This window comes from Camelus dromedarius, chromosome 4 (genome assembly GCF_036321535.1).
Source record: "Camelus dromedarius isolate mCamDro1 chromosome 4, mCamDro1.pat, whole genome shotgun sequence".
Lineage (NCBI taxonomy): Eukaryota > Metazoa > Chordata > Mammalia > Artiodactyla > Camelidae > Camelus > Camelus dromedarius.
In genome coordinates, this window is record NC_087439.1 from 5,865,663 (window position 1) to 5,881,325 (window position 15,663).

General features: G+C 40.8%; 1 protein-coding gene across 4 annotated transcripts in view; it reads left to right on the plus strand.

Annotated features, from left to right (window-relative positions):
• The first annotated feature begins 10,319 nt into the window (after positions 1-10,319).
• The window catches only part of IWS1 (interacts with SUPT6H, CTD assembly factor 1), a 38,827-nt gene continuing 33,483 nt past the window's right edge, over positions 10,320-15,663 (plus strand). For all 4 annotated transcript variants that reach the window (XR_004136594.2, XM_010974621.3, XM_010974623.3 and 1 more), the window contains exons 1-2: positions 10,320-10,641; positions 12,685-12,800. Coding sequence is in view for 3 of the 4 variants with exons in the window: in XM_010974621.3 (XP_010972923.1) it covers positions 10,608-10,641; positions 12,685-12,800 (150 nt within the window). In the remaining variant the exon portion in view is untranslated. The remainder of the gene's footprint in view (positions 10,642-12,684; positions 12,801-15,663) is intronic.

Below are 15,663 nucleotides of genomic sequence, written 5' to 3' on the forward strand. Positions count from 1 at the left end.
AATATCTGGGAAGAGGCATATCTGGGAAGAGGCAGGGCTTAAATGCTCCCCTGGAAACAATTCTGCACAGTACAGGACTGTATGTCACGGTATACATTCTAGCTGGGTAGTTCAGAGTTTCTTATTCTTGGCACTGGTGACTTTTTGGAATAGATTATTCTTTATGGGGGGTTGGGAGGAGCTGTCCTGTGCACTGTGGGATTTTCAGCAGCATCCTTGGCATCGGCCAACTAGATAAACTCCCCTGGTGATGCAGTCAAATTGTCTTCAAATAGTGCCAAGTGTCCTTGGGGAACAAAATCATCCTCAGTTGGGAACAAATGTATACCTCACAGATCCAAGTGTGATTAAGGCTGGGAGAAGGAGCCCAGCAAGGGTCAGAACAGAATGTCTTCCTGGAAGAGGTGACACCAAACTTGGCCTCCTTGAATGGCAAAAAGATACAGCTCAGAAGTTCGGGGGTGGGGGGATGATGGCCAGGGAAGGAGCTGCTGGACTCGCGCTCCCTAGTGGATCTTGGTTCTGACACAAGGAGGAAATGGCTGCACCATCAGGCAAGTCCAAGTACTTGATCCTCCTCGGATCAGCAACTGTGAGTTTGACATTGCTAGAATGGGCGGGGCTCAGATCCGAAGTCCTGATGGGCCGGAGGGAGGTGGGGTGGGTGGGGTGGGCGTCCACCATCTCAGTCCAGGAGAAAACAACTCATTCCTGATTGTGCTTTATCCCCATAACCCATTCGAGTAACCCACCCAGAGGTCTGCTGGAGGCAGCAGTACGGGCACAAAATCTAAGAGCCGTAGAGAGTGAATAAATCTGAGTCTTGGGCCATGGCATTTAAACCCGGGCCACTGGTCATAAACATGGGGACCTCTGCCCCGTGACCAGGATCAATGGCATCCTGGTGACTAATTTGATTGCCCTGGGGATGTTGAAGGAATGCAAGGAGAAAGCAAAACCTGATTACGTGGCAACTCAATAAACCAGGAATTGATGCTGATGACGCTGATTCTGATGATAACAATACTGTGTCCAGCCCTTGGGTGAGGCTGAGCGTGAGAGGCCCAAGGAGAGAAGCTTTACTTCTGAAAAAAAGAAGCATTAGGATGGATTTCTCTTTTTTTTTCAATTTATTTATTTCTTGTTTTTGTTTAGGATGGAGGAAATTAGGCTTATTTATTGACTTATTTATTTGAATGGGGGGACTGGGGATTGAACAGGACCTCGTGCATGCTAAGCGCACACTCTACCACTGAGCTACACACTCCCCACAGGATGGACTTCTTCTCCCAGGGCTGGAAATCTCTGGGTGTACCAAGGTCAGTTTCTTTTCCTCCTGGTCCTGCAGCTGGGATACCCTTTCCAGCCTCACTCACAATTTGGATCAGCCTCTGAATGAGAGTAAGTAGGATGTTTCACTTCCAGGCCTGGCCCATTAAAACCTCCGGTGCCTTCCCGCACTGTCTTTCTTCTCCCCTTGGCTGCTAGTAGCATGCATAGCAGTGGATTCTGAGGCCCCAAGGGATAGCAGAGCCACAATATGAAAAGAGCCTGGGTTCCTGAATGACTCCTAAAGGCAGAAAACCACCTCCACCCCACCACCGACCCCACTACCCATTTATAAGAGAAAGAAATAATTTTTTTGTCTCAAGTTACTGACATTGGTTGTTGTTATACTAATTAACCCACCGTGATGAAACCTGATGCCTCTCCCATCCAAATCTGCCTTTGTCTTTCAAATATCAGCTCAAATACTCCTCCCCCAGGAAGTTGGCCCTGACTGCTACAGTTCACTCTGACTTTGACGACCTTTTAATTTCGATGGCACTTGTGACTCAAATCGTGTAATTTACCAGTCAGAATGTATTTTTTTTTTCAGAGTAGGGCTTCCTGATGGATTGTAAGTTTCTACAAGTAAGAATCATATGTTAGATTTTTTTTTGTATCTTCCCAGTGCCTGATAATAATAATAATGACCAGCATATATATTATGTCCCAGGAATCACTATTTACACATAAACACACTTACTCCTCATAACAACTCTATGATATAAACACTACTATTACCCCTAACTTACAGATGAGGACACAGAAGAACAGGGACATTACACAACTTGTCCCATGTCACAAGCTAGAAAGTGATAGACCCAGGATTCAGACCCATGCACTTGAGTGATGAACGTGCTTCTGGTAATTATACCATCCTCACCATAATTGTTTCAGGACTGTGAGGTTGGCTGTCCAGTGAAACTGCAGCCCCTTTTGGGCAGGGAGCAATGATATTGACCCCATTTGTTCTGATACCTGAAGCTACGGTTCTTGCACAGACACTGGACAGATGGAAAGAACTTGCCAGGCAATCCTCTGCTTGCTTGTCTGATTGTACTTTAAAAATTCTTATTGAATTATAGTTGACTTACAATGTTATGTTACTTTCTGGTGTACAGCATAGTGAGTCAGTAACATACATATGTTCTTTTTCATTATAAGTTATTAAAAGCATTGAATATAGTTCCCCGTACTATACCATAGGGCCTTGTTGTTTATTTACTTTATATACAGTTGTTTGTATCTACTAATCCCTAACTCCAAAGTTATCCCTCCCCACTACCTTCCCCTCCAGGTAATCATAAGTTGGTTTTCTATGTCTGTGAATTGTTTTTGTTTTGTAAATAAGTTCATTTATATCATTTTTAAGATTCCATATATGAGTGATATCATATATTTGTCTTTTTCTGACTTACTTCACTTAGTATGTTAATCTCCAGGTCCATCCATGTTGCTGCAGATGACATTTTATTCTTTTTTATGGCTGAGTAGTATTCCATTGTATAACTATACCACATCTTCTTTATCCAGTCATCTGTCAATGGACATTTAGGTTGCTTCCATGTCTTGGCTATTGCAAATAGTGTTGCTATGAACATTGGGGTGCATGCATCTTTTCAAATTGGAGTTTTCTCTGGATATATGCCCAGGAGTGGGATTGCTGGATCAGATTGTTCTTGATCAAAGAACTCCACACATCTCCTCTTGTAAACTAGACTTGGTGACTCACTTCCAAATAATAAAGTATGAAGAAGGAAAAAGTAACTTTCCATTAGAAAAACATAGAAACCACTGTCCTAACTAAGTGTTATGAGCTGAATTGTGTGCCTCCAAAATGCATGTTAAAACCTTATCTCCTCCAAAACCTCAGAATGTACTGTGTTTGGAGACAGGACCATTAAAGAATTAATTAAGGTTAAATAAGGTCATTAGGGTGGAGCCCTAATCCAACCTGACTGATGCCCTTAGAGATTAGGACAGAGACATGAAGAGAGACAAGGCAGAGACAGAGGAAGACCGTTGCTATCTACAAGCCAGGGAGAGAATCCTTAGAAGAAACCAACCCTGCTGCCCTGATGATCTTGGCCTTCCCGCTTCCAGAACTGTAAGAAAATAAATCCCTTTTATTTAAGCTGCCCAGTCTGTCATGTTTGTTACAGCAGCCCTAGCAGACTAACACACCAAGTGATCAAGTTTAACATCCTCTGTGAAGTGTCATATTCATGTGCTGTGATGAGAAGTGTACTTCACCTCTGTGATCTTCTTCCTCAAAACCCGTAACCCCAGTCTAACACTGAGAAAAACATCAGGCAAATCAAATTGAGGGCCATTCTACAAAATATCTGACCAGGATGCCTCAAAACTTTTAAGATTGTGAAAAACAAGGCAAGTTTGGGAAACTGTCATAGACCAGAGGAGACTGAGGAGACATGACAATTAAATGCAGCGTGGGATCACAGATGGGGTCCTGGGACAAAAAAAAAAAAAAAAAAAAAAAAAAAAAGGCCATTAGTAGAAAAACTGGTGAAATCTAAATAAAGTCTAGAGTTTTGTTAGTAGTACGTATCAAAACCCAGAAACGTGTTGGTTTCTGGGTTTTGACAAAGATAATGGCAAATGGTAATGTAGGTTGTTAGTATTATGGAAAATTGGATGAGGGATATATGAAAACTATATTATCTTTGCAAATTTTCTATAAATCTGAAGTTATTCCAAAATTAAAAGGGTATTAAAAAACAAAGAATCCATAGCACAGGGAACTATAGTCAATTTCTTATAATAACATATAATGGAAAACAATCTGAAAAGAAAAAATACATACGTATGTATATGTATAACTGAATCACTGCTGTACACCTGAAACTAACATTGTAAGTCAACTACACTTCAATAAAAAATTAAATAAATAAATAAATAAATTTAATTTTTGTTCTAAAAAACCACAAAAAACAAATAAACAACAAAAATCCCCAAAGAATCCATTTGAGCCATTGCTTTCAAGTTTTTGAGATCCATATCAAGGAGATTTGTTGGGTCGTATGATCATCCTATGTTTAACTTTTTGAGGACTGGCCAAACTATTTCCCGGTGGCTGCACAATTTTACATTCCCACTAACAACTGTTTAAAGATTTCAGTTTCTCTACCCCCTCATCAACACTTGTTTCTATTATTTCGATTGCAGTCATTCTAGTTGGTGTCAAGTATATCCCATGGTGGTTTTGATTTGCATTTTTTCTAGTGACCAATGACACTGAGCATCTTTTCATGTGCTTATTGTCCACTTGTATGTCTTCTCTAGAGAAATGTCTGTTCAAGTTCTTTGCCCATTTTGAACCGGGCTGTTTGTCCTCTTGTTACTGAATTGTAGGTGCTCTTCATATAGTCTAGATAATAAGACCTTATCAGCTAGATGAATTGTCAAAATGTTCTCCCATTTGGTGGGCTGTCTTTTTACTCTCTTGATAGTGCTCCTTTGAAGTACAGAAATTTTAGTTTGAATGAAGTCCACTTTACCTCTTTTTGTTGTTTTTGCCTATGCTTTTGGTGTCATATTTAAGAAACCACTGCTAAATCCAAGGTCACATAGGTTTGCTTCTATGTTTTCTTCTAAAAGTTTTAAAGCTTAACTCTTACATCTAGATCTTTACCCATTTTGAGTTAATTTTTGCATATGGTGTAAGATAAGGGTCCAACTTCATTTTTTTTTGGTATGTAGATAACCAGTTTTTCCAGCACCATTTGTTGAAGAGACTGTTCTTTCCCCCATTGAATGGTCTTGGCACCCTTGTCAAAAATCGGTTGACCATAGATATGGGGGCTTATTTTTGGATTCTCAATTCTATTTGGTCTGTATATTGATCCTTATGCCAATACTGTTTTGATTAATGTAGCTTTGTAGTAAATTTTGAAATCAGGGAGTTTAAGTCCTCCAACTTTATTCTTATTCAAGATCGTTTTGACTCTTCAGGTGTTCCTTGCAATTGTATATGAATTTTAGGATGGGTTTTTCCATTTCTGAAAAAAACAAAGCCACTGGGATTATGAGAGGGATTGCATTGAATCTGTAGAGGAGAAACCCTTGATGACACACCGTAGTCGCTGCTCCCACCCTTCCAGTGATGTGGTGCTCACCACAAACCCAAACCAAAACAAACTAAAACGATACAAAAACAAAGACTCCTCTTGTTACTTGAATGATTTTCAGCCACACACAAATAATTGTGCACTGAGGTAGGCTTTGCTCAGTGCAGGGCACACATCTATGGTTTCTATACAAAGCAAGACCAGAATCCATGAAGAACTCTCTGCCTGGATCATTGGGCCTAGCAATGCGGCCCAACCATGGCAAACTGGTCTGGGTAGCTTTTACACCATGGCAACTGGAGACCAGCGCTTCCAGTTTTCAAATTATGGGCTGTAACCATTAGGGGGCTGTAAACTTATTTGATATGTTGACCTACAACAATAAAACAACCAGTTCACCAGCAAAATGGGTTTATTCAGAAACAGCAAAGAATTGCAACTCAGGACATGCACTCTGTGGCAAACCACAGGCAAGTCTAGAGAACAAAGGAAAGAAGCGTTCTATAACAGAGGAGAAAGGGGAGTGGGAGGGGCTGTTAAACAGAGTCCACTGGAAGGAACTGGGAGTTTGAAGCACAGTGGCTTTTCATCGGTTGAGTTGTGACCATCTTTTATTGGCTGGGCTGTTGCCAGGCAAGCAGAAACCCTTCCTTCCTCCTGCTAGGTAGTAAAGAGTAACCTTCCTGCTGGAGATGCAAAGACGCTCCTCTTTCTGTTGGGTCTGCAGTTGACATGGAGCAGTAGGGTATAAGAGCTCTCTTTTGTAATTTCCTGGCTCCATTTTAAATAACGTTCTGCTTACCAATTTTTCCAGATACAACATGACAAAATTATCATGTGGAGTAAGGGTAAGTGTTCCGTGTTATTAAAAAACTTAAAAGCTTATTCCTGCTATCTTTCCTTGTCTTCCTCCCCCCATCCCTGACAATATGTTTCTTATACAATTTTCAAATTTTAAAAATATAGTTACAAGCAACAACAAATGCATGTTATCCTCCCCTATTTACAAAAGATGGCACATCTTAACACTGTTCTGCACTTTGCATCTTTTTACAGCTTAGAAATCTTTTTATGTATCAGTACATAAGAGAGTTTCCTTGCTTTTTATTATAACTACATAACATTCCATTGTACAGATGTATCATAATTTTGTGATCATTCCTGTTTGCACATTTGGGTTATTTCCAGCATTTTGCTGCAGTGAATAATTCTGTAGTCGAGTGTATTTGTAGGATGCATTTTCTGAAGTGAAATTGCTATGCTGATAGGCATATGCATTTGTAATATTTATAAATATTGCCAGATTGCTTACTGTAGAGGGCTGTACTAGTATATCCCCAACAGCACCTTATGAAAGGGCCTCACCAGTGGAATGTTATCAGATTTTTGCAATCTGAGAAGTGAAAAATAGTATCTCAATATGATTTTAATTTGCTTTGATCTTATCTTAGGGTGACTATCTTTTCCTGTATCTTAGAGCCATTAATATTTTCTCTTTTGTGAATTGTCACATCCTTTGCCCATTTTCCTATTGAGTCATTAGCCTTATCAATTTCTAGCAGCTCTATACTCATTAGGGAGATTAGCCCTTGGTCTATGATACAAATTGAAAAAAAATTTTTTTTTTTTACTTCCTAATCATTTACCTTTTGGTTTTGCTAATAGTGCAATGCTTTTGCTATGCATGTTTTTACTTTTACTTTTTATTCTTTTAAGGTTTTTATTTACTAATTTACTTGCTTGCTTATTTATTTATTTATTTATTTATTTATTTATTTATATTGAAGTATAGTTGATTAAAGTTTTTGTTTTTATGTGGCCAAATTTTTCAATCTTTTATGGCTTTTCAATCTTTGTTGGAAAGTCCTTCCCAACTTTATTCATTTCAGGAATTTTTAGGTTGGGTTTTTGTTTGCCGTTTTGGTTGTTCACATAAATAAAGCTGTACTGTTTGTAGTCTTCTATGACTGGTTTGTTCACTTGATATGTTCTGGCCATCCTTCCATGTGAGAGCTAAAGATCCAATTCAGTTGTATCAGTGACTGTGTGATGTGCCTTGGTACTGACGTTTAGTGACTCATTATCCACTATTAATGGGCTTTCAGGCGAGCCCCACTTTTCACTATCACAGACGACTTGGCAGGACAAATCTCGCACGTGTCCTAGTGAGCTGTGAGGCTGGGATGTGTGAGAACAGCACACACAGCCAGGGAGCAGGTTTAGAACGCCCTTGTTTCACTGGTTCCTTCACCGGCAGCGCCCTCTATGGGCTCAAGCACAGGAAGGAGGGTCAGACTTGGGAGACGGCTTCTCTGACATAGAATAATGAAACTAAGGAGACTTGAAATCTGATTCAGACTCCTTCATTTGACACGGTAAACTCAGAGCTTGACCTAGAACCCAGATGTCTCAGCTCCCAGCCTGAAGCTCTGCCGGTGCCGGACTGTTCCTTGTATCATGTGTCATTTCACTCCCAGATACATTCAGCAAGTGACAGTGTCTGGCAGAATAAATCCTACATCCACCAAGGATACTCAGTGTCTCTGGGTTATCAGTCAAGGGAAAGAGAGTTCTGGAACGCTCCAAGCTCACCTCTTCCTTCCTCTCTTCTCTGCCCTCAGTATCCTTGGTGTGAAAAACAGCCTCCCTTCTGGGTGTCTCTCTGCCCCCACCAGCATGGACCAGCTGTGCTGGGGCTGAAGTCAGGTAAGAGGACTGGGAAAATGTCAAAGCAGCCAAGACTCAGAGAAGCACATCTGTGTTGCTCCAGAATTTCTCCACTGGGAGCTCTGAGGGACAGCTGGCTGGTGAAAGCGGGGCTCTAGAAAACTCTCCTGGAGCTGTGCTTGCATTTACAAGTGCAACACTTTAACTAAGACTCCATGTGTATTTCAAAAACTGTGCCCCATATCACTAAATTATTGGCTTCTTCAGTACAAAAACTAGATCTGACTCTCTTGCAGCCTTCTGGGGCTCAGCACATTGCTGTGTGTTCAGTCTGCTTCAACCTCTCCATTCTCCAAACCACCAGGACAGTTAAAATCTTTATGTTAAAATTCAGCAACTATTCTCTTGTAATTGCATTGTTTAGCCCAATTACTTTTATGGATGTTGTCATGTACCTTTGGCGAAATTACAACACTTGTATTAGCAGGATTTGCACTGGGTTCCCTCCCACTGAACCTCTTCCTGGACTTTTGCCCTACTCACCTTGCCTTATTTTCACGGGTACACCCTCATGCACTCGCTTTAGAAGAGGGCTTAGATCCTGGGGTCTCTTCTACCAAATGGAAGGAAGTGAATATTTAAATTCTGTACCTTTGGTTCCAGACACTTAATTCCTTGCTCTTATGATTCTCACAACAGCCTGAGATGTCATCCCTTCAACTAAAGGTCAGACTTGGAATTCAAAGCTGGTTTCCCCTACACAGGGAAAGAACGCCCACGAAATCTCTTGCAAGAAAATGAGAATTTCCAGAGAGAAAGGAGCCCTCTCTCCTCCTTCCCTTCATGTTTCCTTTTCTGGAGCCGAGAACTGGGTTCTGCCAACATGTTCTGACTGGCTAACGAAGGGTTCCAGGATTATCAACGCTGGGATGTAGATTAAATAAGGCCATTCTGAGAATTTACAGCAGAGCTAGCATCAGAGAATCCATATATCTCAACTCCAAGATAGGAGGTGGACTTTTCAGGGCACCCCCATGAGGCCTTACAACAGGCTAGACACGCCCAGAGATTCAGGCCAAGATGTATGCTTTGCCAACTAACAAAAGGCCCTATAACTGCAAGTTTACATCTCCTGGGGAATATTTGCTTACACTTCCTCTGGCTCTCCTCCAACCAAAAGGCAGTAACATTGTCCTCTTTATTTAAGACAAAAACAAACGAGCAAGGAAGTGCACTTTATTTGGGGTACTGCAATAGAGAAAGCACTCCAGATACGAAGGTCAGAGTGCCTAGGCAAGGTAGTTTTGTCTCTGGCTTTCGTAGGGAGAACGGTGGGTGATTTATAGTAGGGATTGGTTTGCAATCAGAAGTTTCCATCAGTCAGGTGAAGAGAAAATGTTTATTTCTGTATTTAGCTAGTTTTGAAGTGGCAAAGGCGTGAACAGGAAGTTGGGGGATCTGAGCTTGACCTTATGAGCACGTTCAGAAGAAAGGGGAAAGGTCTTTGGCCTTGGGGGTCATCTATAAGTCTTATGGGACTCAGAATGGAGAGTGAGTTTTCTCTAAGAGATAGGGAGAAGGATGTTCCTTGCAGTGAGCCGTTCTGGGAACACTGATAGGTCAGGAAGTTTCTTAACCACCAATGTTTCCCAGGAGCTTATAGGGCTCAAGTAAAATTCAACAATATCACTCTTGCCAAGACTTCATCAGACGGCCCTTCTGGCGGCAAAACCCTGTACTTCTTATTGTTGACCAAATGGCTTCTTAAGATGGAAATTAAGTCGTTATTCTAAAGAAGAAAGGAGGAAAGAGGCCTTGACAAGGGGCCCTTTTGATCATGCCGCTAACGCATCAACCCTCCCGGCCAGTCACAGGCTCCGAACTACGAGTCCCAGAGCGCAATGCGCCACCGCCTCCCGTCCTCAGGGCGGGAATCGAGCGCCTCGCTGCATGACGGGAACGATGCTGGCGCAGGGTGGAAAATTTAATTTTAGGAGTTCTTCATTTTCTCGGAAGGGTAGCTCAGAAGTTGCTGAAACAAAGGCGCGGACGGAGAACCAATAAAGTAACATCATCATCTCCACGGGGAACAGACCTGTTTCCTCCAAGGGAAGTCTTTGCCACCGGAGCGCTCCCTCAATTTCCCGGCAGTCTCCCTTCCGGCCGGGAGTGCGTCATTACCGCTGCGCCTTCTCATTGGCCGAATGACGGGCGCCTGCGCCTGCGCGCTGCGTTCTTTTGAGGGTCGCGGGTAGACTCCATTTTGGCCCCAGAGGTGTTTCTGGGAAGTAGAGCGCCGACCCACACGCCTGGCCGGCCTGCCGGGTCCTGCCTTTTGCGCCCGAATATCTAGGTCCGAGTGTTGGCGTCTGCAGTTACTGCTGTCTTCCTCTCCGCAGCCTCCAAACCCTCCGATCGGGCGGGAGCCTGTGAGCGCTGGGCCGCGCCGTCGGTGGTCACCGCGCCGGGAAGGAGGTGACGGGGGCGGCGCGGGGCGCAGACACTCCCCGCCGAGAGCCGCCTGCCATGGACTCGGAATATTACGGTGGCGACCAGTCAGGTGGGGCCGGGACCTAGGGACAGGGCTGGGGGCGGAGCGGTCACTCGGCGGAGCTTGGCCTCGCACCCCGCAGGAAGGGAGGGAGGCCCCGGAGACGTTCCCTCCCCGGGTTGGGCCCTTTGGGGACTGTGAGGCCCAGCGCGGACCTTCTGCCTGCCGGCTGCGGACCCAAAGTTAGAACCTCGGAGAGGGGATTCTAGAGGGACAGCCGTCTTCTGAATCGGGGAAGGATTTCGGTGAACTTGGAAAGCCACTTCCATATATTCAGCGCTCACTGCGTGGAAAGTACTGGGGAAGGTCTCTCCTGATAGGGGATTTTTTTTTTTCAGGAGTTGAGTGTGTTTTTCGAGAATCCAAGGGAGGTGTCCTGTCTAGACTTTTCACTCTGGGTTGGGACTAGTTTGGTCTCGCGTGCAAACTAGTTTTTCCCATTAAAAAAAAAGCGTAGAACCCTTATTTTTGAGTTGTATAAATACTTTAAGGCGCGTACCTCTGAGACTTACTGGTGGGTTTTGTGCCTTTTCTTCACCTTGAGATCTTTCTTCTGCTCACTGAAGTATGTTCTCCTTTCTTTCCTGTTTACTTAATAAACACCGGGCCCCCCTGAGCTAATACTGTGCTAGTAACCGGAGATCCAAAGACGGAATAAGACAGGACCTTGTGGGAAATAAAAACGTTAAGTTTGCTTTCCCTTTGTGTCCTAGTTCCATTGAGTATTCTAAATTAAAAGTGCTTAAATAATTTTCTAAACGTTAACCTCTTTTCTGTTTCGGGTTCACTTCTTATTATATGACAGCGAATAGTAATGAGTGCACATTTCCAAACATACCCTGCTGTTCTGCTTTAAACGTTTCCCTAAAGTTTTCAAGACAGTTTGCATTTCTGTTTTTAAATTATTCGAAAATCATATGTAATACGTGTACATAAAGTGCTGAAAGACATGAAAAATTAGCAGTTCCCTGACTTTTTCATTCTTTTAGCCACTTTTTGATGTTTACCTCTGTATTCCTAATTTATCCTATCTCTTGCTGCATCATTTTTAGGCATTCTGTAATGATTTCCTGTTACACTGGGACAAGATTTTAGCCTCATCTATACCCTCTTCTCCCCCTTATTCTAACCGTTGGAGCATAATTGTTGCATTTCAAGACTTTTAACTATATAATTAAAGTATTAAATATATTAAATATTATATATATATATATATATATATTCTTTACTCTTTAGCCAAGTAGAGTAGCTCATTAGTATGATAGTAATTCCATTCTTACACAGTTATTTGGTTTTCCTGTAGTTGTCTGGTTCATTTAAAAATGTATTATTTTTATTAAACATCTAACCGGGTCTACCCACATCCTCCAACAGCCCTAAATTCCTCAGTACAATTTTGCTTTGTATTTTTAAAGTATCAGTTAAAAGCAGGTAGCAGTTCGTTTTGTAGTAGTATAGTCGTGTAAGCTTTACTTTAAGGAGGTTACACTATTTCTGAACTGGAGTGCCTTGTGCTCTTCACTCATAAACGAATACTTCCTGTACATCACGTCCCAGGCAGTGTTCTGGGCTCCAGGGATTCAGCAGTGAACAAGAATCCCTGCTCTTCTGGCACTTGCATTCAAGTGAGGAAAGACCAACATTACACAGAATTAACTTGGTAAGTTACGTAGTACATTAGAAAGTGGTAAGTAAGTGCCATGGAGAGAATAGACTCAGTTATTTTAACAGAAGGTCGAAATAGAGTGCACGCTGTGATCTACAGTTTGTTGACTTGGGCCTTAGTGATATTTCTTAAGCGTCATATTCCCTTAATGATGTATTCACTGCCACATTTATCAACAGTACACGTTATGATTGTTGTGATACTTATGATGCTTATGATTCATATAAGTATGATAGTGTTGCCTTGTTCACCAGTTAGCATCGTTAGTTATGCTTCATGAGTGGTAACCTTTGCTCTTACATTGTTCTTGATTCATTGTGTTCATTTCAGTTGTAGATGTCACCCATCTTACACCTTAAGTGGGTTTTTGTTTTATTTTTGAGCAGATGATGGTGGCGCTACCCCAGTACAGGATGAACGGGATTCAGGGTCAGACGTTGAGGATGATGTAAATGAGCAGCACTCTGGATCAGACACTGGAAGTGTAGAACGTCATTCAGAGGTATTGGCTGAACAACATCTTTGGGGAGCCTTTTCCCTTGCGTTCTATGAGATCTGTTTTACTTAGGAGTTGTAGAGACCCTGTCAAGGGGTCTAGACCTCAAACTCTGAGAGTAAAGCATTATAAAATAATAGAGAACTGCTTTAAAAATAAATAAATAGGGATAGCCTGGTTATTTATGAAATCACAGGGAATTAAGTTCTGATTGAGTCCCATTTCCAATATTAGGCAGTTTGAACTGTGGTTATTGATTCAGAAAATAGGCCAGGCCTTTGATATTTGGCTATGCTTCCCTATTCCCAGAATGCTGTCTTAGTGGAACAATGAGCATTTGCAATCTAAAAAAATAGCAGTTGAAATCGAAATTTATGGGGGTTATCACCTATTAAATTTGTATCAGGATTTGGACTTTCTCGATATGAACTGTTCCAATGTATATAGGTATGTAATAACAGCAAACATAATTTTAGAAGCTGTTTTTGCTTAATAATCCAGAATAGAACTGGGTCTTGTGTATAGCATTTCAACATATTTGGCCTGTTACATAAATATTCTTTAAACTGTTTAATTTGCTTCCTTGGTTATACAATCTGTACTGCACAATGTTAACAAAATTAAATTGGGACTTTTCCAATAAGTCGGCTACAAGTTTTCAGTAAACACAAACTGAAACACGGAGGAATGATAAAGATGGCCAAACTTTCTTTTAAGAACTCATGCCATATATTTTGTTTGACTGCACATGCAACAGAAAATTGTCTGATTTTAAGCGGTAGATGCAGTTGTTAGAGATTGTGTTATTGACTCTGTCCCTTGACAGATCATTAGTACATGCATGTATCCAACAAATACTTATTGAGCACCTGCTGTGTGTCAGACTCCTTTGACATATCGGTGACCAAATCGGGAGGTTCCACTGCCACCAAAATCCTCTTCCTGGATTTACTTTGCAGTAGGAGGAGAAAGACATTAAGTAATGGACACTTTTTTAAATGTAGTTTGTTAGAAAATGATAAATGCTGCCGAGAAAGAGGAAGGAACAAAGTGAAGGGTGGCAGGACAGAGGGCAGGTTTTGGTGTTAGACAGGGTGGTACATGTAGGCCTTATTGAAAGCGTGACATTTGAATCAAGACGTGAAAGGAGGTGAAGGAATAGCCACGTGGCTCTGTAGGGGAAGAACATTCCAAGCAAAGGTCCTAAGGTGGAAACCACTGGCTAGAGTAAGTAGGGGCAGATGAGATCAGAGGCCAGATGGACTGGGAGGAAGGCTTATCTTTTCATTGTTTTGATGTCATTCAGTTTTTCTGTATGCCCTTAATGCATTTAGACTGAATTCTAATTAATATACAATTGATAGGTAGAAATTATTTGATAATATAAACATTGCTGCAATGTGCTTAGTGTGTGATGTCTTAACTTTCCACTTTGGCAAATAGCATTAGGAGATTGACTCATGCTTCAGTTTTAAGTGTAGTTAATGTTGGCTTTCTTTTTTTCAACTACTTTTTTGTGACGAGATGGATTCTAAATAAATAAATGTGCATGTTGAAAATTTGGAAATCATCTAAAAGTCTAAAGAAAAAAATAAAAGTCAGCATACTCCTATCGTGGAAATGACTAAACTTTTTAATGTTATTTCTTCTGTACTTTTGTTCCCCTTCTTATATATAATGTATATGTACACTTCAAGTTACTTGAGATTTTACTGTGTATATTTCATACCTATTTTTATCTCTTCACTTAATCAGGATTATACTTAAGTATTTCCTCATGTCATTAAAAATTCTCACTGAGTGTAATTTTTAATGGTTGCATAATAGTTCATAATATGAATGGACCATTACTGATTCCTAGTTAACATTTAGACTGTTTACTTCTTTGTGATCTTAGAGGAAAAGCTTTCAGCTTCTCACTCTTGAGTGTGATGTTGTTTTGGGCTTGTCAGATGGCCTTTATTATGTTGAGTACATTCTTTCTTTTACCCAATTTGTTGAGAGTTTTTATCAGGAATCAATGTTGAATTTCGTCACTTTTTTTTTTTTATGTTTATTTAGATGATCATGTGATTTTTAGCCATTTGTTAATGAGGTGTGTCACATTGATTAACTAGTGGATGTTTACCCATACTTGCGTCCCTGGAATAAATCCCATTTGACCATGGTGTAGGATTTTTTTAATGTATTGTTGAATTTGGTTTGCTAATATTTTGTCAAGGATTCTTGTTTCTGTGTTCATCAGGGATGTTAGCCTGTGATTTTCTTTTCTTGTGTCTGGTTTTGGTATTAGGGTAATGCTGACTTCATAAGATGAGTTTGTTTTTTGGCAGCATTTGAGGAGGACTGTATTAATTCTTCTTTAAATGTTTGGTAGAATTCACCAGTGAAGTACATCTGGTCCTGGACTTTTCTATGTTGAAAGGTTTTTGATTGCTGACTTAGTCTCCTTACAGTAATCAGTCTGTTCAGATTTTCTGTTTCTTCTTAATAGGTTGTATGTTTCTAGGAATTTATCCACTTCTTCTAGATTGTCAAATTTTTTGGCATACAGTTGTTTTCAGTTCTTTATGATCCTTTGTGCTTATGTGGTATCTGTTGTAATGTCTCCTTTTTATAGTTTTATTTCTTTGCATCCTCTTTTTTTTTTCTTTTAAGTCTAGCTAAAGGTTTTATCTGCTTTTGTTGGTCTTTTAGTATCTTTCATTTATGTCTGCTCTGTTTTCTGTTATTTTCTTCTAAAAACCTTGAACTTTGTTCTTTTTTCTAGTTCCTTGAGGTGTAAAGTTGTTATTTAAGATATTTCTTTTTCCTTAATACAGGCATTTATTGCTATAAACTTCTCTCTTAGAATTGGTTTGCTGTATCT